This window comes from Hyla sarda, chromosome 9, assembly GCF_029499605.1.
Source record: "Hyla sarda isolate aHylSar1 chromosome 9, aHylSar1.hap1, whole genome shotgun sequence".
NCBI classification, from domain to species: domain Eukaryota; kingdom Metazoa; phylum Chordata; class Amphibia; order Anura; family Hylidae; genus Hyla; species Hyla sarda.
In genome coordinates, this window is record NC_079197.1 from 6,425,476 (window position 1) to 6,449,356 (window position 23,881).

Genomic DNA, 23,881 nt, shown 5'->3' on the forward strand with positions numbered 1-23,881 from the left:
TGTTTTACTTTACTGTCCTCTACTCTGCTCACATCCAAATCTGCGTTTATTGGTCTTCATTTACTATTGCATTTTTGCATAAATTGTGGTAATAAAAAATTATGGGGAAATGCATTTTACTTATTTATTGTTGTGCGCTAAACATGCACCAAAATTTAATTTTTTCAGTTTATTTTTTTTTTTTTTTTCAAAAGAAGTTGTCCTGTGCAAAAAATTAATTAATTTACCAATATAATGTTGTTAGCCATAGTGAACAGATCTTCCATATTAGCTGTGCTGCTTCCTTGTAAGCTGTGACGTCGCATCACAGGCTCTCTAAGCAGTCTTCTCTGTCCGTCCCCCCCACCCCCCCTTCTTCCTGGTAGAGCGGGAAGAGAACAGTGATGTAAAGAGGGGATCTGATATTACTGCTAATTAGATTCATGACTCATTAGGTAAGGCAGCAAGGAGCCCGTTCTGATTAAAACTACTGTGAATGGATCCAGATCTCTGTGGAGAAACATGTCGTGGTCAGATGGATCCAGATCTATATAGAGAAACATGTCCTGGTCAGATGGATCCAGATCTCTATAGAGAAACATGGCCTGGTCAGATGGATCCAGATCTATATAGAGAACATGGCCTGGTCAGATGGATCCAGATCTCTATAGAGAAACATGGCCTGGTCAGATGGATCCAGATCTCTGTAGAGAAACATGGCCTGGTCAGATAGATCCAGATCTATATAGAGAAACATGACCTGGTCAGATGGATCCAGATCTATATAGAGAAACATGTCCTGGTCAGATGGATCCAGATCTCTATGGAGAAACATGGCCTGGTCAGATGGATCCAGATCTATATAGAGAAACATGTCCTGGTCAGATGGATCCAGATCTCTATAGAGAAACATGGCCTGGTCAGATGGATCCAGATCTCTATAGAGAAACATGGCCTGGTCAGATGGATCCAGATCTCTATAGAGAAACATGTCCTTGTCAGATGGATCCAGATCTCTATAGAGAAACATGGCCTGGTCAGATGGATCCAGATCTCTATAGAGAAACATGTCCTGGTCAGATGGATCCTCATCTCTATAGAGAAACATGTCCTGGTCAGATGGATCCAGATCTCTATAGAGAAACATGGCCTGGTCAGATGGATCCAGATCTCTATAGAGAAACATGTCCTGGTCAGATGAATATTGATCTCTATAGAGAAACATGTCCTGGTCAGATTGGTCCAGATCTCTGTGGAGAAACATGTCCTGGTCAGATGGATCCAGATCTTTATAGAGAAACATGTCCTGGTCAGATGGATCCCGATCTCTGTGGAGAAACCTGTCCTGGTCAGATGGATCCAGATCTCTAGAGAAACATGTCCTGGTCAGATGGATCCAGATCTCTATAGAGAAACATGGCCTGGTCAGATGGATCCAGATCTTTATAGAGAAACATGTCCTGGTCAGATGGATCCCGATCTCTGTGGAGAAACCTGTCCTGGTCAGATGGATCCAGATCTCTAGAGAAACAGGACCTGGTCAGATGGATCCAGATTTCTATAAGCAGGTCCTGGTCAGATGGATCCAGATCTCTGTGGAGAAACATGACCTGGTCAGATGGATCCAGATCTCTATAGAGAAACATGACCTGGGCAGATGGATCCAGATCTCTATAGAGAAACATGTCCTGGTCAGATGGATCCAGATCTCTGTGGAGAAACATGTCCTGGTCAGATGGATCCAGATCTCTATAGAGAAACATGTCCTGGTCAGATGGATCCAGATCTCTGTGGAGAAACATGGCCTGGTCAGATGGATCCAGATTTCTATAAACAGGTCCTGGTCAGATGGATCTAGATCTCTATAGAGAAACATTGCCTGGTCAGATGGATCCAGATCTCTATAGAGAAACATGACCTGGTCAGATGGATCCAGATCTCTATAGAGAAACATGTCCTGGTCAGATGGATCCAGATCTCTATAGAGAAACATGTCCTGGTCAGATGGATCCAGATCTCTATAGAGAAACATGACCTGGTCAGATGGATCCAGATCTCTATAGAGAAACATGGCCTGGTCAGATGGATCCAGATCTCTATAGAGAAACATGGCCTGGTCAGATGGATCCAGATCTCTATAGAGAAACATGGCCTGGTCAGATGGATCCAGATCTCTATAGAGAAACATGGCCTGGTCAGATGGATCCAGATCTCTATAGAGAAACATGTCCTGGTCAGATGGATCCAGATCTCTATAGAGAAACATGTCCTGGTCAGATGGATCCAGATCTCTATAGAGAAACATGTCCCGGTCGGCTGTTACCTTCATGGCAGGAGACAGTCAGCAGGACAATGCATCATCCACAATGGTCGTATAGTCCTTGATCGGCTCCAGGAACCTGTCAGTGATTGGGATCATTCTGCAATGTTTGTCGCCTCCTAGAAAATCGTTCCATAAAAAGGCAGAGTGAGACGGAAGTAGATCAGCCATTACCTCCTCCTTAGATCCATTCCACCTGTATTGTTACTGTTGACCGTTTCAGGCCACGTTCTTCAGGTTTTTATCTGCAATTATCGGATATAAAACCAGGAAAAGATCATAAACAGAGGAGACGTATAAAGAAGAACTTCTCAATGCTAATCTGTTCCTGGCTTTGTCTCCAATTACTGCAATAAACCTGAAGATGTGAACGCGCACTTACATTCCGTTAGTCTTCCGTCTCTATGGTGCACAAGCCTGGACTTGCTCTAATTCCACCTGACCTGGCTCAGATAATCGGGCGTGAAGCAAGGAGCCCCAGGGGTCACTGGTGTTATTGATGTAAGGGACAGATAGGAGTGATTGCCAGGAGCGGTGGGGAGGGAGTGTCGCAGGTGACAACGCGGAGTACACAATGGGGAAATATTTCTGTGAAGGAACCTGGTGGAGTCAGCGTAACTGTAGACCTTCTCAGAGGACACGGCTATGTCTCTGACCCATAGACTTCATCCATAGGAATCGCTGCTCTCCGTAACCAAGATGCAGAACGGATCGGTCAGCAGCGCCTTCACGTCCGACCACTATCCCGAGAAACTGCTGCAGAGGATCCGCCAGTTCCGTTCCCAGCGGGACCTGTGTGACGTGACTCTGGAGGCCGATGGAGCGCGGTTCCCGGCCCACAAGCTGATATTGGCCGCGGCCAGTTCTTACTGCAAGCTGCTGTTTACGGATCCTAAAGTGGGCGACTCCATAAGGCTGAAGGACGTCAGCGCCAAAGGTCTTCGGAACCTCCTGGACTTCATCTACTCCAATGAACTTCACCTGTCTTGGGCCAACGTTGAAGACACCTTAAAGGCGGCCGAGGTCCTCCTTGTCCGGGAGGCGGTGAAGCTTTGCTACCAGTTTCTCGAGGCCGGGATGAACGAAGACTCTTGTTTGGACATCCTGAAGATCACCAAGAGTCACAGACCGGAGGGGCTTCTGGAGAAGGCCAGTGACTACGTTGACCACCATCAACACCTCCCTGGTCTTTCGGGAGACCTGACCTTAGTAGATAAACAGACGTTGTGCAACGTTCTGGACCGAGAAGACCTCCCCGGGTGCAGCGAGCTGGACCTGTTCCGGTTGGCGGTGTCTTGGTTGCAGCACAATAGCACCAGACTGAAGGAGGCGCCAGATGTCCTCAAGAGGATTCGCTTCCCGCTGATCTCTCTAGAAGACCTCCAGAGGTACGTGAAGGAGACGGCCATCATGAAGACTGACACCACCTGTTTCCGATACCTGCAGGAGGCGCTGAAGTATCACTCGCAGGTCTATGCTCAGCCCACGCTGCACTGCGACAGCGCAACAATAAGGTCCGGTTCTGACAAGCTCCTGGTCCTGGGCGGGAGGTCCAACGATAACCAGGTCCTGGGCAGTATCTGGGTGCAAAGCGATGATGGCGGCTCGTGGTCCGAGCTCACAGAGATGTGCTCCCCGGTCTACAATCACTGCGTGGCGGTCATCAACGACTTCCTGTACGTCATCGGGGGGCAAACCAGGTTCGACCCGTCGGGGAAATACCCGTCCAATGAGGTAATAATATTATTTTTATAAGGCTTTATGGAGGAATACTGGCATTGTGCATACTAGAATTGCCATTCATAAGGTTAAAGGGGTCCCCTAAATGCTATGGATAAAGGATAAGGCAGTGTTTCCTAACCAAGGTGCCTCCAGCTGTTGCAAAACTACAACTCCCAGCATGCCCGGACAGCCAACGGCTGTCCGGGCATACTGGGAGTTGTAGTTTTGCAACAGCTGCAGGCACCCTGGTTAAGAAACTCTGCCCTAAGTGAAAGTTGCTGTTACCACTGCCTGACACTAGAGGGAGCTGACGGGAGTTGTAGTTTTGCCTCTTTCTAACATATTGTTTCAGTTCCTCAAGATCTCTGCTTGCTGTCTGTGAATGTAAATACACTTGTACACATGCACTTCTCACCGATCAGGGTTTTGCTTCATTGGATACAATTGTAACAAATCCCTCAGCTGTGCTAAGTACCCCCCCCCCCCCCCCCCCCCCCACCTCCAAGCCTTAAAGGGGTACTCCAGGGAAGTTAAGAAAAATAAAAATGCCCCAAATCCACCACAATACCTGCTCTGTGTCCTCTGTAGTTATTCATGTGGTTTTTGCAGCTCATTTGGCCCCAGATGTCTCCTAAATACTTTTTCCTTTGCAGCGCAGACTACAACTTCCAGAAGTAAGTGCAGCTTCGTGTAATGGCTGCCAGCCAACTGCTTTCACTATCTGTGTACATGCTTACACTGCAGCACACACACACTGTACAGTTCTTTTCTTTCAGACTATCCTTCCTCCAGCAATAAATCATGCTGTGCTCTGAATATCAGAAGTCAGTGATTAGATATTGCTACATTGGATACAATTGTAACAAATCCCTCAGCTGCAAAAAGTTCCCCCCCCCCCACTCAAGCATTAATCATTGTGTTTCTAATTTCCTACTGATTTCAAGATCACTGCTTGCTTTGCCTGTTAACAGAAACTCATTTTTATATGCATATTTCTCACAGATGAGGGTTTTACTACATGGTCTAGACCGGAAAGAATTGTTACAAAATCCTCAGCTGTAAGAAGTCGTCCGTGTCCCCCACACCCCCCCCCCCCCCCTCCCCAAGATGATTTCAAGATCTCTGCCTGCTTGGTCTGTTAACTGAAACTCCTTTACATGAATACTTCTCAAAGGTGAGGGTTTTAGTTACATGTTCTAGACTGGAAAGAATTGTAACAAATCCTCAGCTGTTAGAAGTATCCGGCCTCGATAGAAAGAAAGAATAAAGATTATTAAATGAAAGCAAGCAGAGGTCTTGAAAATAATGAGAAACTGAAATACAAAGGAGGAAATTTATTGGTTGGTGCGCTGTATTTCTCACTTGCAAAAAAATAAATACATTTGCGCCAATTCTTGAAGAAATGTGACCAGATGGCATTTGAATGCATGTGAGCGTTTAACCCATTGTTGCACCTAGGGGCTTCCTGTCAATTGCGCAACATAAAATTAATTTGCGCTAATGATTAACCCAAAGGTAACAAGAAAAAGTCTCAGAATTACAACTCCTAATATTCCTTGACCTGTGGCCCTTCAGCTGTTGCAAAACTACAACTCCCAGCATGCCCGGACAGCTGCAGGCTGTCCGTGCATGCTGGGAGTCGTAGTTTTGCAATAGCTGGAGGCACACTACTTGAGAAACACTGTTTCAGAGGATTGCCTAGTCTGATACATTGTAGCAAACTGCCGCTGCACAAAGGTAAGACATGACTAGAATGAATTTTCAAGCCTTCGGATGTCTCCTTTCACTGACAGCAAGCAGAGATCTTTAAAATGGTAAATGCAATGTATACTAATGGTTAATTCTATGTTCTTTGTCGCCATCTTCAGGCGCTACTTGTCACTACAGTGTGAATTGCCTGTAACGTGGATCATTCTTTATACCAGGGGTTCTCAACCGGTGGTACGTGTATCCCTAGGGGTACGCCACTGGTTGTGCGGGTGTAAGCCGATGCGCTGACAAATACTGGCCATGCACTGGGGAAGACAGCACAGAGTGGGGAATGGCCGCGGCTCACCCATCAGTGCGGCCCGCCGAACGGGACTCTGGGAACGGGATGCGCCGTTTACCCCGAACAGGCCGGGTAATGTAAAAAAAACGCAAAGTAAGACCATCATCTGCGAGGAGTATGCATGTAAAAATGTGTTTCCGTTTACAAAGCAAGCAGAGATTTTAAAATCGGTAAGAAATTAAAAAACACAATGAGTAAGGCTTGAGGGGGGACATCTCACAGCTGAGGGATTTGTTACAATTGTATCCGATGTAGCGAAACAAGGGATGTCCCAATACCATTTTTTAAAGACCGATACTTGTTTTTTAAGTACTCGTCAATAACAATTACCGATACTTTTTTCAATATCATGTGACGTTTTATTTTTTATTTTTCGTTAATGTGGAAAAAAGGGGTGTTTTTTGTTTTTATAAGAAAAAGGGCTATATATATATATATATATATGTGTGTGTGTGTGTTTGTGTATATATACATTTTATTATTTTTTTATTTTTTTTACTTTTTGATTCAAATTTTTATTAGGGAAGGGGTTAATTCACATAATTCATATAATTATTATTTATTACTTATTTTCTTCACTATTTTTTTTTTTGTCCCCATAGGGGACTATTATTTGGAATCTGTAGATTGCATACACTGATCATTAATATACCATAGCACAGCATTGATCAGTGTTATCAGCGCTCCTTTGCTACTGCCTGTCATGGCTGGCTGCAGTAAAGGAGCGAAGATCGGACGGCACAGAGCACGGTAAGGGACCTCCGGCCGCCCTCTCAGCTGATGGGGACACCGCGATTTCACCGCGCTGATCCCGATCAGCATCCCTGAACTCACCGGCAGTTCATCTCAGGACTTTTAGATGGTGCAATCAACTTTGATCGCGGCTTCTAAAAAGGTTAATGCGAGTCCCGGCTATGATGCGCGCTCAGCTGCTGAGAGCGTGCTGCGTAGCTCTAGAGTGGGCACAGGGCGTAAATTTACGCCCTGTGTCCTCTAGGAGTTGATCCGTGCGGAGTGTGCAGGCGGCTTTTCGCACCACTGTGATACCTGCCGGCGGGAGTCAGGTATCGGATTAGGAATGGAGGGGACAAGTACTCGTGCAAATGTCCAGTATCGGGACAATCCTAAGCAAAACCCTGATCGGTGAGAATTGCATGTGTGCGACTGCCTATCCATTCACACACAGCAAGCAGAGATCTTGGGGAACCGAAACTTGGTAAGAAATTGGCAAAACTACAACTCACGGTGTTGTCAGCTCCCTCTAGTGTCAGGCAGTGGTAACATCAACGTTCATATAGGGCAGCATTTCTTAACCAGGGTGCCTCCAGCTGTTGCAAAACTACAACTCCCGGTGTTGCCAGCTCCCTCTAGTGTCAGGCAGTGGTAACATCAACGTTCCTATAGGGCAGCATTTCTTAACCAGGGTGCCTCCAGCTGTTGCAAAACTACAACTCCCGGTGTTGTCAGCTCCCTCTAGTGTCAGGCAGTGGTAACATCAACGTTCATATAGGGCAGCATTTCTTAACCAGGGTGCCTCCAGCTGTTGCAAAACTACAACTCCCGGTGTTGCCAGCTCCCTCTAGTGTCAGGCAGTGGTAACATCAACGTTCCTATAGGGCAGCATTTCTTAACCAGGGTGCCTCCAGCTGTTGCAAAACTACAACTCCCAGCATGCCCGGACAGCCGTTGGCTGTCCGGGCATGCTGGGAGTTGTAGTTTTGCAACAGCTGTAGGCACCCATTATTGGGAAACGCTGCTTTAAGACGCCTCATTAATCGTGTATTCTATTCCCCGCAGGTGTTCCGTTTCGACCCGCGCTCCGGCTCGTGGCTACAAGTCACCGGCATGCTGGAGAGGAGAACGCGTTTCCACACCGAAGTGATCGGCGAGCGCATAATTGCCGTCGGCGGAGGGTCCCTGTTGGGTCATATCACCCAGAGCGCTGAAGAATATCACCCCGCCGAAAACAAGTGGGAGTATACCGCCCCCTTCCCCGTCCCCGTGGCAGATCACGCCGGCACAACCCACAAAGGCATTGTGTACATTTCCGGTAAACGCGTTTCCTGAAATACTTTGTGCTGCTGGGAACGTTACCCTCTTTACTGTCAGTGTGGGATGTACCACATGATAACGCCGCCCCGGTCACTTATAGCTCGTGGGTTGGGTATAGCGCCCCCTATAAGATTACCTAACGCATTTCCTGAAATACTCTGCGCTGCGGGGGACCCTGCCACTTTCACTTTCTACTTGCCTCCATTCACCTCCTCTGCCCTCGCCACATCGTATTCTTGCCCTTAGTAAGCAGGTCAGTAACACCCCCGCTCAAATATTGGTATGGTCCTGAAATACTCTGTGCTGCACTAATCTCATGTATTTATTACCACCGGCAGGGGGATATTCCAATAATAAGACCCTGAATGAAGTGTACAGCTATTTGCCGAGACTGAAACGCTGGGTGGTAAACCGCGCCATGACGTTTGCCCGGTGCGATCACGGAATGGCCGCCGTCAGCGACAAAATCTTCTGCGTTGGCGGGCGCACGTTGAATGCGGTGAGTAGCGGGAACGTTCGAATTTTGTTTAAAGAAAAATAAATAAATAAATGAGTTACATTTGGGAAAAGAGAGAAAAGAGAGCAGAACCATCAGGATATTATGCGGGGGCCGTATTTGGCGCTTGGCACTTCTGGTCAAGTGTCTGGGGCGGCAGCTTGATGGGGGCGGCTCACAGTGAGAGAAAAATGTATACATTTATATATAGTCATATTTATTTACATTTTGTATAGAGAAAAAGAACATTTTTTTCTTCCCATTAGGGTTCCATGCAGGGCTGGATTGGCCACTGGGTACTTTTGGTCAAGTGCTAGGGCAGCACCTTGCTGGGGGCAGCTCATAGCGAGAGAAAAAATAAATATATAAATAAATTAAATTATAATATAACACACATATATATATATATATATATATATATATATATATATATATATATATATTTATTTATTACACACACACATATACATATATAAAAATTTTGGACAGAGAAAGGGAACAGTAATTTCCAATCAGGCCTCCTTTGCCACTAAGCACTTCTGGTCAAGTACCTAGGGTGGCGGCACCTTGCTGGCATCGGCTCCTAGGGACGAAATGAAAAAATAAATACATTTATGGATAGAAAAAAGGGAGCAGTTATTTACCCCTTGTATTTGCCACTGGGTCAGTGCCCAGGGCAGCATCTTGCTGGAGGGCAGCTCCTAGTAAGAGAATGAACAAAAAATTATTGTTATATATATATATATATATATATATATATATATATATATATATGTTAAAATTTTGGACGAAGAAAGGGAACAGTAATTTCCTATCAGGGCTCCTTGCGGGTCCTTATTTGGCACTAGGCACTTGTAGTCAAGTGACTAGGGTGGCACCTTACTGGGGCGGTTCCCAGTGAGAGAAATTAAAATAAATAAATAAAAATGTATATATATAATAGTGTGTGTGTGTGTGTGTGTATATATATATATATATATATATATATAATAGTGTGTGTGTGTGTGTATATATATATATATATATATATATATATATATATATATATATATAAAATTTTTTTATATATATTCATATTAAATTAATTATAAAAGTTACCATCAGGGTTGCAATTAGGTACTTCTGGTCAAGTGCCAGAGGCGGCACCTTGCTGACCGCGGCCCCCAAGAAGGAAATAAAAAATAAAAATAAATAATGGATAGAAAAAAGGGAGCAGTTATTTACCATCTGCAGGGCCTTATTTGATTCTAGGCACTTGTGGTCCGGTGCCTGGGGTGGTGGTACCTTGCTGGGGGCCGCTCTGAGCGAGAGAATAAATAATATATACAAATATTTCCATCAGGGTTCCACACAGAGCTGTACTTCTAGTCAGGCGCCTAGGGCGGCACCTTTCCGGGGGCGACTACTAGCAAGGGAATTGAAAACAAAAAAACTAAAACATTATATATTTTTTTTTGAGTAGATAAAGAGAACAGTAATTTTCCATCAGGGCTCCATGCCGAGATGTTTTTGCAACTAGTTACTCGAGATCAAGCGCCTATGGCGGCATTTTGCTGGGGGCGGTGCCTAGAGAGGAATAAAAAAATTTTTTTTTAATTAAATAAAAAAATTTGATATAGCGAAAATAAGCAGTTATTTTCCATCAGCGCTCCACATCGCCTCCTAGCTGCAATAAGTGTAACCACAACGGTCGCCCCTATATCTGTCTTTCTAGGCCAAGGAGTGGATCCACGTGAACGAGACGGAGTATTACTGCCCAGCCACTGACCACTGGAGCGCCCTGAAGCTTTCGCCCTTCGACTGCTGCCAGTTCAGCGTCACCACCCTCCGCTCCAAGCTCTTCGTCATCGGAGGCGGCTCCTTAAGACGCATGAATAAGGAAGATGGCGTCTTCATGTACGACCCCGACAACAAAGCCTGGAAGAAGACCGGATCCTTGCCGCGACCACTGGTGGACCACGCTTCGTGCGCCATTAGGTTACCTCACGGGACGATAGCCAAAGAGGAAAAAGAGGAGGAATCGACGACTGCGCCGAACATGAAGAAGTCGACGCTGAACCTGTTTATTAAGGGGAAACACGAAAGGGAATTGTAACAGAGTGCGTGACCTGACCAGAGCCGCCACATCTTGTAGGCTCCTTAAAGGGGTATCAACTGGGTCCAGAAAGTTAAACAGATTTGTAAATTACCTCTATTAAAAAATCTTAATCCTTTCAGTACTTATGAGCTGATGAAGTTGAGTTGTTCTTTTCTGTCTAAGTGCTCTCTGATGACACGTGTCTCGGGAACTGTCCAGAGTAGAAGCAAATCCCCATAGCAAACCTCTTCTACTCTGTGCAGTTCCCGAGACAGACAGAAAACAACAACTCAACTTTAGCAGCTGATAATTATTGAAAGGATTAAGATTTTTTAATAGAAGTAATTTACAAATCTGTTTAACTTTCTGGAGCCAGTTGATATAATACCCCTTTAATGTTCTAGAAGGGGTCCGTCATGTCCGTGAAAAGTTGGGATATGGCGCAAAAAGGTATTCTCATTGGTGGTCATTCTGGGTGGCGGTGTCCATGCTGTGGCTTCTTCAGGGGCCAGCTTCATCAGGGTACCTCTCTAAAATCTCAAAACGCATTTATTAGGGTAGTGTTTCCCAACCAGCATGCCCCCAGCTGCTGCAAAACTACAACTCCCAGCATGCCCGGACAGCCAAAGGCTGTCCGGGCATGCTGGGAGTTGTAGTTTTGCAACAGCTGGGGGCACCCTGGTTAGGAAACACTGTGCGTATAAAAAACTCCCATTGTAATTAGGATCAATTTGGGGGGAGAAGTTTTGTTGATTATGGTTTTCTGAATTGTCTGAATAAAGTTAAAAGGGGGTACTCCGGTGGAAAACTTTTTTATTTATTTATTTTAAATCAACTGGTGCCAGAAAGTTAACCAGATTTGTAAATTACTTCTATTAAAAAATCTTAATCCTTCCAGTACTTATTAGCTGCTGAATACTACAGAGGAAATTCTTTTCTTTTTGGAACACAGAGCTCTCTGCTGACATCATGACCACAGTGCTCTCTGCTGACCTCTCTGTCCATTTTAGGAACTGTCCAGAGCAGCATATGTTTTCTATGGGGATTTTCTCCTACTCTGGACAGTTCCTAAAATGGACAGAGATGTCAGCAGAGAGCACTGTGCTCGTGATGTCAGCAGAGAGCTCTGTGCTCCAAAAAAGAAAATAATTTCCTCTGTAGTATTCAGCAGCTAATAAGTACTGGAAGGATTAAGATTTTGTAATAGAAGTAATTTACAAATCTGTTTAACCTTCTGGCATCAGTTGATTTAAAAAAATTAAAAAAAAGTTTTCCACCGGAATACCCCTTTAATCATTGACGCGTCCCTTTTAATACAAAGTTGTCAGAGGGCGCAGAATTATTATTTTTTTTTTATATTATTTCTGTATAATAAACTTCAGTTATTACCTCTCAGCTTCTTGTATCGTGAAAAAGATCTTGTTCACACTGCGGGAATTCTGCGCGCTGAGTGCAGCAGGTGCCGCCGCAATTATCGGTGGTAGGACCGCGGGGATGTGTGACAGTTCGTAAATTCCCAAATTCCACTGTGTGAATGGGTCCTTAGACTTTGTTCACACAGCTAAAAAAGGCTTTAAAAAAAAAATCACCTGTAAAATAGGCCTGAAAATTTTCAGTGCTTTTTGAAGCGTTTTTATGCATATTTTTATTGTGTCACCGAGCTTTTTCCCAAGTTAACATAGAAAAAAACATCAAAAATCTAAATTTTCTGTCATAAAATGCGAGTTTTGCAGGATCTTTGTCAAATTTGTCTCCGGCTCAGGCTGTTTGTTAAATTTGGAACATCTTTAGACACTAAGGCTGCGTTCACACAGCCGTCTAGATAACGGAGCTTATCCGTTTGCATCCGTTTGTATCCGTTATTGTTCAGTTAATAAAAAAATTAAAAACATTTTTTTTTTGTTCTGAGCATGCTCAGAAGTAAAAGAACGCATTGAAAAAACGGATGCTAACAGATGACATTAAAGGCTCATCCGTTTTCCATAGACTTAAATGTAAAATTTACTGTATCAGTTTTTTCTGATGGAAGAAAAAATACTGCATGTGCCGTTTTTTCTGCCGTCAAAAAAAACGGAAATGAGCGCAGACGGGTACAAACGGTTGTAAACGGATTGTAAAAAAATCCCATTGACATGAATGGGATGTTTTTAAAACAGTTTTTAATCCGTTTACAGAACCAAAACGGGGACAGACGACCGTGTGAATGCATCCTAACCAATCATTTTTACTTGTTTAATGCCAGTTTTTTGCAGACCACGCCCCCTCTCTCTCATTTGTCATTTGAAAGGCAAAAACGCAGATAGTAGGTAGACGGGGACAATGCAGGCACAAAAAATTTTGTTTGGATTTTTTTTTTCACCTATATAAGCCAATAGGGGGCAGTATAAGCTCTGTCACTGATGTACACAGACCCTGCTGGATATCATTTAGGCTACGAACAGAGACAACTTTTTGTTAAACAAAAAAAAAAAAAAATTCTCCATGATTCAGTTTTTCATTACATTTTTTTCTCTACAGTCATGTGATGCAAAGATTTCTTTTTAAGAATTTGGGGGAAAGAAACGACATAAAAAATAAAGCTAATATGCGTACAAACACGTTGTTATCTTCTGCCATATTTTTCCACCAATAGAAGTCTATGGAACGGATAACTTATACCCACATGTAGTTTTTTTTTAGGCAACAAAAAAAATCGTAGTGACCAGATGGGGATGAATAAGGAAATATAAAACGCCAAACCCACTTTGCGTTTTTTCCTTTTGGTGTTTTTTCTCTCTTCATTGAGTGTTTTTTTTTTTTTTTTGTTTTTTGGGCTCAGTGACTATGGCGTTTTTTGGTTTTTTTTTCTCCTATAACGCAATGCTGATTTAACGTTGCCCTGGTGTTTATTTTCCGCCTAATTTTTCAATAGAAATCCTTCCGACACAGGATAAAAGGATCACATGACTAAACCCATTATTTTTCTGAAATAAATGCCACAAAAATTGCATCTTGGGAGTCCAAAATGAAAGTAGTATTTTTGTATTTCACCTGAAAAACACAGGTTGTGTGGAAATAATCCTAAAAGGTGAAAAAATGCAACCCGTTCCCCTGCAACCCATTTCGCCCTAAAAAAAAAAGTGTTTCATATTTCCCCATTTACACCCCCCCCCCCCCTTCACATCTGGTCACAGTGTTTTGTGCCCCCCCAAAAAAGCCGTTCCCCAACCTGTGGCTCTCCAGCTGTTGCAAAACTCCCATCATTCTCTGGTATGAGAAGACTATTATGGCATGATGGGAGTTGTAGTGTGCAACAACTGGAAAGTCACAAGTCGGGTATGATGACTGCAATAGGGGGGTGCATTGGGTCCTAAGGTTCCGTTCCTTAACCGCACCCAGAACATGGGGGACCCTAATTGACAACGGGGCCCATGGCAACCAATCAGAGCTCAGCTTCCATCTCCTACAGCGCTGTGTGCTGTAAATAATTGGTTGCTATGGGCAACAAGTCAGCCCCATGTAGGAATATTGAGATTACTCTAGCACAGGCTTCAGGCCTAGTGGATGAGTTCGCCCATAGCAACTGTTCACATTGGGAAAATGAAAGCTGGGATCTGATTGGTTGCTAAGGGCACTATAATGGGGGTTCTGAGCTGAGCCAACCCTCGACTTAATCGAAAGGGTACTGGCCGCCATACTGGTATATTCACCCAGCTTTCCGGTCTGGAGACAGTGTTTTCGAACCAGGGTTCCTCCAGCTAATGCAAAACTACAACACCTAGCATGCCCGGACAGCCGTTGGCTGTCCGGGCATGCTGGGGGTTGTAGTTTTGCAACAGCTGGAGGAACCCTGGTTGGAAAACACTGAGCACTATGTTTCCTAGTTACATAGGACTTTAGGAAAGTTGGGTGACAGCCAATATGGCTGCCATTTCCACTTCTCTAGCATTATTACCCAGCTTTTCTGGCCTCCTGTAAGGCATATACTCTTAGTATGGCTATCCCTGTATGGTATCCCTGAGTGACAACCAACATGGCTGCCCAACCATCGCCCCACACCGAACGACACATCTGTCCAGTTATGTAGTGACATTCCCGCCCGGTATACGATATGTCTGGGAGCGGTAAGTTACGCACAGTATTCGCCGTGTTTCTGAGAATCGCCGCACGTCATGTCTGAGTCGCCTCCTGTCAGGTTGGTGTCACTTTAACACGTATATACTGAGCGAAGCGGCAGCATGTGGTGAGTAATGGACAGGACGGCCGCCATACTACAACGCAACAACAACATAGCCTTCAGCTGCTGTATCTAAGTCTGTCATGTGAGATACTGTCTGCTGAGCTGCTGTATCTAAGTCTGTCATGTGTGATACTGTCTACTGAGCTGTTGTATCTAAGCCTATCATGTGTGATACTGTCTACTGAGCTGCTGTATCTAAGCCTATCATGTGTGATACTGTCTACTGAGCTGCTGTATCTAAGCCTATCATGTGTGATACTGTCTACGGAACTGCTGTATCTAAGCCTATCATGTGTGATACTGTCTACTGAGCTGCTGTATCTAAGCCTATCGTGTGATACTGTCTACTGAGCTGCTGTATCTAAGCCTATCATGTGTGATACTGTCTACTGAACTACTGTATCTAAGCCTATCATGTCTGATAGCTGCTATATCTAAGTCTGTCATGTGAGATACTGTCTGCTGAGCTGCTGTATCTAAGCCTATCATGTGTGATACTGTCTACCGAGGTGCTGTATCTAAGCCTATCATGTGTTATACTGTCTACTGAGCTGCTGTATCTAAGCCTATCATGTGTGATACTGTCTACGGAACTGCTGTATCTAAGCCTATCATGTGTGATACTGTCTACTGAACTGCTGTATCTAAGCCTATCATGTGTGATACTGTCTGCTCAGCTGCTGTATCTAAGCCTATCAAGTGTGATACTGTCTGCTGAACTGCTGTATCTAAGCCTATCATGTTTGATACTGTCTACTGAACTGCTGTATCTAAGCCTATCATGTGTGATCCTGTATACTGAACTGCTGTATCTAAGCCTATCATGTGTGATCCTGTCTACTCAACTGCTGTATCTAAGCCTATCATGTGTGATACTGTCTACTGAACTGCTGTATCTAAGCCTATCATGTGTGATGCTGTCTACTGAACTGCTGTATCTAAACCTATCATGTGATACTGTCTACTGAACCGCTGTATCTAAGCCTATCATGTGTGATGCTGTCTACTGAACTGCTGTATCTAAGCCTATCATGTGTGATACTGTCTACTGAACTGCTGCATCTAAGCCTATGATCCTATTATGTGTGATACGGCCCACTTAGCCACTATATCTAAGCCTATCACCTATAATGATGCCTTGAGCTGGTGTATCTAAGCTTTACATGCGGGATGCCGCACTACTTTGCGTGATATTGTCTAATGAGCTGCTAAATCCGAGCCTATCATATGTGATACTGTCTGCTGAGCTTCTGTATCTAAGCCTCTGATGCGTGACATCACCACCACAAGTGGGAGCAGAGGAGAAAACTGTGGACCTCCCAGATGTTGCAAAACTACAACTCCCAGCATGCCCGGACAGCCAACGGCTGTGTGGGCATGCTGGGATTTGTAATTTTGCAGCCACTTGTTTATAACAGCTCCCCCTAGTGGTGGCTGTGTGTAACCGCAACTGCATCATGTATCTCAATGCACGGGATTTAGAGCGCTGCAGTACGGAATAAATGAGCACAAAGTGACCTATAAACCCCCTAATTTATGATCCGATCAATAGGATATTGCGCTATTCCCCTTCCGCCATTCATCCCTGTAATAACCTCCACGACTGTCCCGCATCCTCTTTTCCATAAACAACTTCTAATGTGTTTTTGCTGCCATTTGCACATTGAGCGGTAAACACAACAGGCGACGCGGAGGAAGATTATTGATTTATACATTGTCCCCCGCATTGGGGCGAAGAGCCGAAGACAGGGCTGGTTTACTTACACTATATCTCTGGCAGCATTATAGTAGTTATATTCTTGTATATAGGAGCAGTATTATAGTAGTTATATTCTTGTATATAGGAGCAGTATTATAGTAGTTATATTCATGTATATAGGAGAAGTATTATAGTAGTTATATTCTTGTATATAGGAGGCAGTATTATAGTAGTTATGTTCTTGTATATAGGAGCAGTATTATAGTAGTTATATTCTTGTATATAGGAGCAGTATTATAGTAGTTATATTCTTGTATATAGGAGCAGTATTATAGTAGTTATATTCTTGTATATAGGAGCAGTATTATAGTAGTTATATTCTTGTATATAGGAGCAGTATTATAGTAGTTATGTTCTTGTATATAGGAGCCATATTATAGTAGTTATATTCTTGTATATAGGAGGCAGTATTATAGTAGTTATATTCTTGTATATAGGAGACAGTATTATAGTAGTTATATTCTTGTATATAGGAGGCAGTATTATAGTAGGTATATTCTTGTATATAGGAGCAGTATTATAGTAGTTATATTCTTGTATATAGGAGCAGTATTATAGTAGTTATATTCTTGTATATAGGAGACAGTATTATAGTAGTTACATTCTTGTATATAGGAGCAGTATTATAGTAGTTATATTCTTGTATATAGGAGCAGTATAATAGTAGTTATATTCTAGTATATAGGAACAGTATTATAGTAGTTATATTCTTTTATATAGGAGCAGTATTATAGTAGTTATATTCTTGTATATAGGAGCAGTATTATAGTAGTTATATTCTTGTATATAGGAGCAGTATTATAGTAGTTATATTCTTGTATATAGGAGCAGTATTATAGTAGTTATATTCTTGTATATAGGAGGAGTATTATAGTAGTTATATTCTTGTATATAGGAGCAGTACTATAGTAGTTATATTCTTGTATATAGGAGCAGTACTATAGTAGTTATATTCTTGTATATAGGAGCAGTATTATAGTAGTTATATTCTTGTATATAGGAGCAGTATTATAGTAGTTATATTCTTGTATATAGGAGCAGTATTATAGTAGTTATATTCCTGTATATAGGAGCAGTATTATAGTAGTTATATTCTTGTATATAGGGAGCAGTATTATAGTAGTTATACTCTTGTATATAGGAGCAGTATTATAGTAGTTATATTCCTGTAAATAGGGGGCAGTATTATAGTAGTATATACAAGTATTATACATGTATTTGTTGTTGTATGAATTGTTCTTACTCCTTTATGCTGAGATATTAGTTCTTTTACATTGTTGTTCTTCCTGTTTTTCCTTCCCCTCCATCTCATTGTATATTGATGAGACGCCTTGTTGTGTTGAAGCTCAGTTTACTGCAAATCCAATAAACATGGAGGACTGAGGACATACATTACGCCGGGCCATCAATTACTTGTTATTTTGGCGCTGGGTCCGGTGCTCCCCGTACAGTACATCATGTTAATAGCTGGAGCTCATCCATAAAGACAATTTACTGCAACCTTTTCAAGGAGACGACAAAATATCAACCGGCTACAGGCGATAAACCAGCCATGGGGGGGGTAAACATAGCGCACATTACCACATTACGTACGGTCGGCGCTGCTTACATTATTCCAATGGAGTCATTTTAAAGCAGTGGTCTCAAAATGTGGACAAGCACAGACATTTTGAAGGGCAGGGGCTCATATCAGCTGTATGGGACCACTCCAGCACCCCATGGAGGTCCCAATCAGCACCACAGAACAGAACCCATCGGCACCAGTATTTTGCCCATTAAGGTGCCAGGACTTGGCCAGTGCTGTAGATTTGCAAAAAAAATAAAAATCATTAAAGGGGCAGGTGCAGAAAAGGGCAGCCCCACATAGGGTGTGCACGTCCCTGCCTCTAAACATTGCAAAACTTTAACTCCCAGCATGTATATATAAATGTATGTATTTACACCTTTTAAAGGGGTACTCCAGTGGAAACTGTTTATTTATTTATTTATTTTTTAATCAACCGGTGCCAGAAAGTTAAACAGATTTGTAAATTACTTTTTTTTTTTTTAAATCTTAATCCTTCCAGTACTTATTAGCTGCTGAATACAACAGAGAAAATTATTTTCTTTTTGGAACACAGAGCTCTCTGCTGACATCACGAGCACAGTGCTCTCTGCTGACATCTCTGTCCATTTTAGGAACTGTGCAGAGCAGCATATGTTTGCTATGGGGATTGTCTCCTACTCTGGACAGTTCTTAAAATGGACAGAGGTGTCAGCAGAGAGCACTGTGCTCGTGATGTCAGCAGAGAACTCTGTGTTCCAAAAAGAAAAGAATTTCCTCTGTAGTATTCAGCAGCTTATAAGTACTGGAAGGATTAAGATTTTTTTATAGAAGTAATTTACAAATCTGTTTAACTTTCTGGCACCAGTTGATTTAAAAATAAAAAAAAGTTTTCCACCGGGGTACCCCTTTAATCCCCCAGTGGGACTTTAAAGGGGTTATCCAGGAAAAAACTTATATATATATATATCAACTGGCTCCAGAAAGTTAAACAGATGTGTAAACTACTTCTAGTAAAAAATCTTAATCATTTCAGTACTTATGAGCTGCTGAAGTTGAGTTGTTCTTTTCTGTCTAAGTGCTCTCTGATGACACGTGTTTCGGGAACAGCCCAGTTTAGAAGCAAATCCCCATAGCAAACCTCTTCTAAACTGGGCAGTTCCCGAGACAAGCTGAGATGTCAGCAGAGAGCACTGTTGCCAGACAGAAATGAACCTAACTTCAGCAGCTGATAATTATTGAAAGGATTAAGATTTTTTTTATAGAAGTAATTTACAAATCTGTTTAATTTTCTGGCTCCAGTTGATTTGAAAAAAAATAATAATAATAATAATAATAATAAAATAAAAAAAGTTTTCCACCGGAGTACCCCTTTAATCCCCCAGTGGGACTTTAATAAGCAATCATTGGATTGCTTTTACAGTTCAGTGCTATATTACTATATGGTTATTGGACCCTACAGGTGGTACCTAGGTTCGTTCTACTTTCCTAACATATACGTTTCTTTTATGCGGTCTATACGCCGCTTTATCCTCATGTACAGGAGCAGAAAAGAGCAGGGGCTTGAGCCCCCTTTGAAGCGTATGTGTGCACGTCCCGGCCTCCAGCTGTTGCAAAACTTCAACTCCCAGCATGCCCGGACAGCCAAGCATGCTGGGAGTTGAAGTTTTGCAACAGCTGGAGAGCTACAGTTCGAGACCACTGCCTTAAAGGGAAACTGCAGTCACTCCTGATATGGCGATCCACGTTGCGGTCATCAATCCATGCTTCGATTTTATAGTGCATTAACATTTGTGACCAGCAGGGGACGTGATGACATCATCTTCATAATGTTTTTTTTTTTATTATGGATGAGTCATGTGACTATACGGTCTTATATGTTATGCCGCGCACTCTTCTGCAACTTTTGCGCAGTACAGCGCTATGGTCACAGTACACATGCAGGCAGTATATGACGGTCACATGATTACCGTCACCACCAATCACATATCTGACGACGAGCCGATGACATCACCATCTTTATCACATGCAGTACATAGAATCCCTATGACGGTAACATAAGCTGCGGCGTCTGGTTTCCGGATTATTATTATTTTTTCCCTTGGGGAATCTCAGCCGGTAACTTCTATGTCAGCAGATTGTGTAACGCCAGATGCCGTCTCGGGCCTGTACCGTCTGCACTCAGCTACAACCGCACAGCAGAGTCACACAGGCAACGCAACCAGAAAATCAGGTCCAGAAACAAGACATGGAAGCCAAACGTGAACAATTACAGGACGGGACCGCGGCGGAATGAATGAAACCATTATAGGGGGCGAAAAGATTATACCATAAGATTAAACCATTATAGGGGGAGCAAAGATTATACCATAAGATTAAACCATTATAGGGGGAGCAAAGATTATACCATAAGATTAAACCATTATAGGGGGCACAAAGATTAACCATAAGATTAAACCATTATAGGGGGAGCAAAGATTATACCATAAGATTAAACCATTATAGGGGGAGCAAAGATTATACCATAAGATTAAACCATTATAGGGGGAGCAAAGATTATACCATAAGAATAAACCATTATAGGGGGGGCAAAGATTATACCATAAGATTAAACCATTATAGGGGGGCAAAGATTATACCATAAAATTAAACCATTATAGGGGGAGCAAAGATTATACCATAAGAATAAACCATTGTAGGGGGAGCAAAGATTATACCATAAGATTAAACCATTGTAGGGGGAGCAAAGATTATACCATAAGATTAAACCATTATAGGGGGGGCAAAGATTATACCATAAGATTAAACCATTATAGGGGGAGCAAAGATTATACCATAAGAATAAACCATTATAGGGGGAGCAAAGATTATACCATAAGATTAAACCATTATAGGGGGAGCAAAGATTATACCATAAGATTAAACCATTATAGGGGGAGCAAAGATTATACCATAAGATTAAACCATTGTAGGGGGAGCAAAGATTATACCATAAAATGAAACCATTATAGGGGGCGCAAAGATTATACCTTAAGAATAAACCATTATAGGGGGAGCAAAGATTATACCATAAGATTAAACCATTATAGGGGGAGCAAAGATTATACCATAAGATTAAACCATTATAGGGGGAGCAAAGATTATACCATAAGATTAAACCATTGTAGGGGGAGCAAAGATTATACCATAAGATTAAACCATTATAGGGGGGGCAAAGATTATACCATAAGATTAAACCATTATAGGGGGAGCAAAGATTATACCATAAGATTAAACCATTGTAGGGGGAGCAAAGATTATACCATAAGATTAAACCATTATAGGGGGGGCAAAGATTATACCATAAGATTAAACCATTATAGGGGGAGCAAAGATTATACCATAAGAATAAACCATTATAGGGGGAGCAAAGATTATACCATAAGATTAAACCATTATAGGGGGAGCAAAGATTATACCATAAGATTAAACCATTATAGGGGGAGCAAAGATTATACCATAAGATTAAACCATTGTAGGGGGAGCAAAGATTATACCATAAAATGAAACCATTATAGGGGGAGCAAAGATTATACCATAAGATTAAACCATTATAGGGGGAGCAAAGATTATACCATAAGATTAAACCATTGTAGGGGGAGCAAAGATTATACCATAAGATGAAACCATTATAGGGGGCGCAAAGATTATACCTTAAGAATAAACCATTATAGGGGGAGCAAAGATTATACCATAAGATTAAACCATTATAGGGGGAGCAAAGATTATACCATAAGATTAAACCATTATAGGGGGAGCAAAGATTATACCATAAGAATAAACCATTATAGGGGGGGCAAAGATTATACCATAAGATTAAACCATTATAGGGGGGCAAAGATTATACCATAAAATTAAACCATTATAGGGGGAGCAAAGATTATACCATAAGAATAAACCATTGTAGGGGGAGCAAAGATTATACCATAAGATTAAACCATTGTAGGGGGAGCAAAGATTATACCATAAGATTAAACCATTATAGGGGGAGCAAAGATTATACCATAAGATTAAACCATTATAGGGGGAGCAAAGATTATACCATAAGATTAAACCATTATAGGGGGCGCAAAGATTATACCATAAGATTAAACCATTATAGGGGGCGCAAAGATTATACCATAAGATTAAACCATTATAGGGGGAGCAAAGATTATACCATAAGATTAAACCATTATAGGGGGAGCAAAGATTATACCATAAGATTAAACCATTGTAGGGGGAGCAAAGATTATACCATAAGATTAAACCATTATAGGGGGGGCAAAGATTATACCATAAGATTAAACCATTATAGGGGGAGCAAAGATTATACCATAAGAATAAACCATTATAGGGGGAGCAAAGATTATACCATAAGATTAAACCATTATAGGGGGAGCAAAGATTATACCATAAGATTAAACCATTATAGGGGGAGCAAAGATTATACCATAAGATTAAACCATTGTAGGGGGAGCAAAGATTATACCATAAAATGAAACCATTATAGGGGGCGCAAAGATTATACCTTAAGAATAAACCATTATAGGGGGAGCAAAGATTATACCATAAGATTAAACCATTATAGGGGGAGCAAAGATTATACCATAAGATTAAACCATTATAGGGGGAGCAAAGATTATACCATAAGATTAAACCATTGTAGGGGGAGCAAAGATTATACCATAAGATTAAACCATTATAGGGGGGGCAAAGATTATACCATAAGATTAAACCATTATAGGGGGAGCAAAGATTATACCATAAGATTAAACCATTGTAGGGGGAGCAAAGATTATACCATAAGATTAAACCATTATAGGGGGGGCAAAGATTATACCATAAGATTAAACCATTATAGGGGGAGCAAAGATTATACCATAAGAATAAACCATTATAGGGGGAGCAAAGATTATACCATAAGATTAAACCATTATAGGGGGAGCAAAGATTATACCATAAGATTAAACCATTGTAGGGAGAGCAAAGATTATACCATAAGATGAAACCATTATAGGGGGAGCAAAGATTATACCATAAGATTAAACCATTATAGGGGGAGCAAAGATTATACCATAAGATTAAACCATTGTAGGGGGAGCAAAGATTATACCATAAGATGAAACCATTATAGGGGGCGCAAAGATTATACCTTAAGAATAAACCATTATAGGGGGAGCAAAGATTATACCATAAGATTAAACCATTATAGGGGGTGCAGAAATTATACCATAAGATTAAACCATTATAGGGGGGCAAAGATTATACCATAAGAATAAACCATTGCAGGGGGAAGAAAGATTATACCATAAGAATAAACCATTACAGGACGGGACTGCGGCGGAATGAACCAAACCATTATAGGGGGCACAGAAATTATACCATAAGATTAAACCATTATTGGGGGAGCAAAGATTATACTATAAGATTAAACCATTATAGGGGGAGCAAAGATTATACCATAAGATTAAACCATTATAGGGGGAGCAAAGATTATACCATAAGATTAAACCATTATAGGGGGCGCAAAGATTATACCATAAGAATAAACCATTATAGGGGGAGCAAAGATTATACCATAAGATTAAACCATTATAGGGGGCGCAAAGATTATACCATAAGATTAAACCATTATAGGGGGAG

General features: G+C 41.8%; 2 protein-coding genes across 3 annotated transcripts in view; both read left to right on the forward strand.

The window, feature by feature from the left end:
- Positions 1 to 2,601: 2,601 nt before the first annotated feature.
- On the forward strand, positions 2,602 to 11,023 carry LOC130290961 (kelch-like protein 9). Its single transcript, XM_056539236.1, has 4 exons — positions 2,602 to 4,033; positions 7,869 to 8,121; positions 8,462 to 8,622; positions 10,334 to 11,023. Exons 1-4 carry the CDS (start codon positions 2,999 to 3,001, stop codon positions 10,712 to 10,714), a joined length of 1,830 nt encoding a protein of 609 aa, XP_056395211.1. The 5' UTR covers positions 2,602 to 2,998; the 3' UTR covers positions 10,715 to 11,023.
- Positions 11,024 to 14,489: 3,466 nt separating this feature from the next.
- LOC130290859 (dual specificity testis-specific protein kinase 2-like) overlaps positions 14,490 to 23,881 on the forward strand; it is a 61,857-nt gene continuing 52,465 nt past the window's right edge. For both annotated transcript variants that reach the window (XM_056539003.1, XM_056539005.1), the window contains exon 1: positions 14,490 to 14,799. Coding sequence is in view for 1 of the 2 variants with exons in the window: in XM_056539005.1 (XP_056394980.1) it covers positions 14,787 to 14,799 (13 nt within the window). In the remaining variant the exon portion in view is untranslated. The remainder of the gene's footprint in view (positions 14,800 to 23,881) is intronic.

What these genes read in the sequence shown, in the direction of transcription:
- LOC130290961 (XM_056539236.1), top strand. Translation starts at nt 2,999, where the DNA reads ATGCAGAACGGATCGGTCAGCAGCGCCTTCACGTCCGACCACTATCCC. An exon ending in AGGCATTGTGTACATTTCCG is followed by an intron (nt 8,122 to 8,461) that starts GTAAACGCGTTT and finishes TACCACCGGCAG; the next exon opens with GGGGATATTCCAATAATAAG. An exon ending in GCGGGCGCACGTTGAATGCG is followed by an intron (nt 8,623 to 10,333) that starts GTGAGTAGCGGG and finishes CTGTCTTTCTAG; the next exon opens with GCCAAGGAGTGGATCCACGT.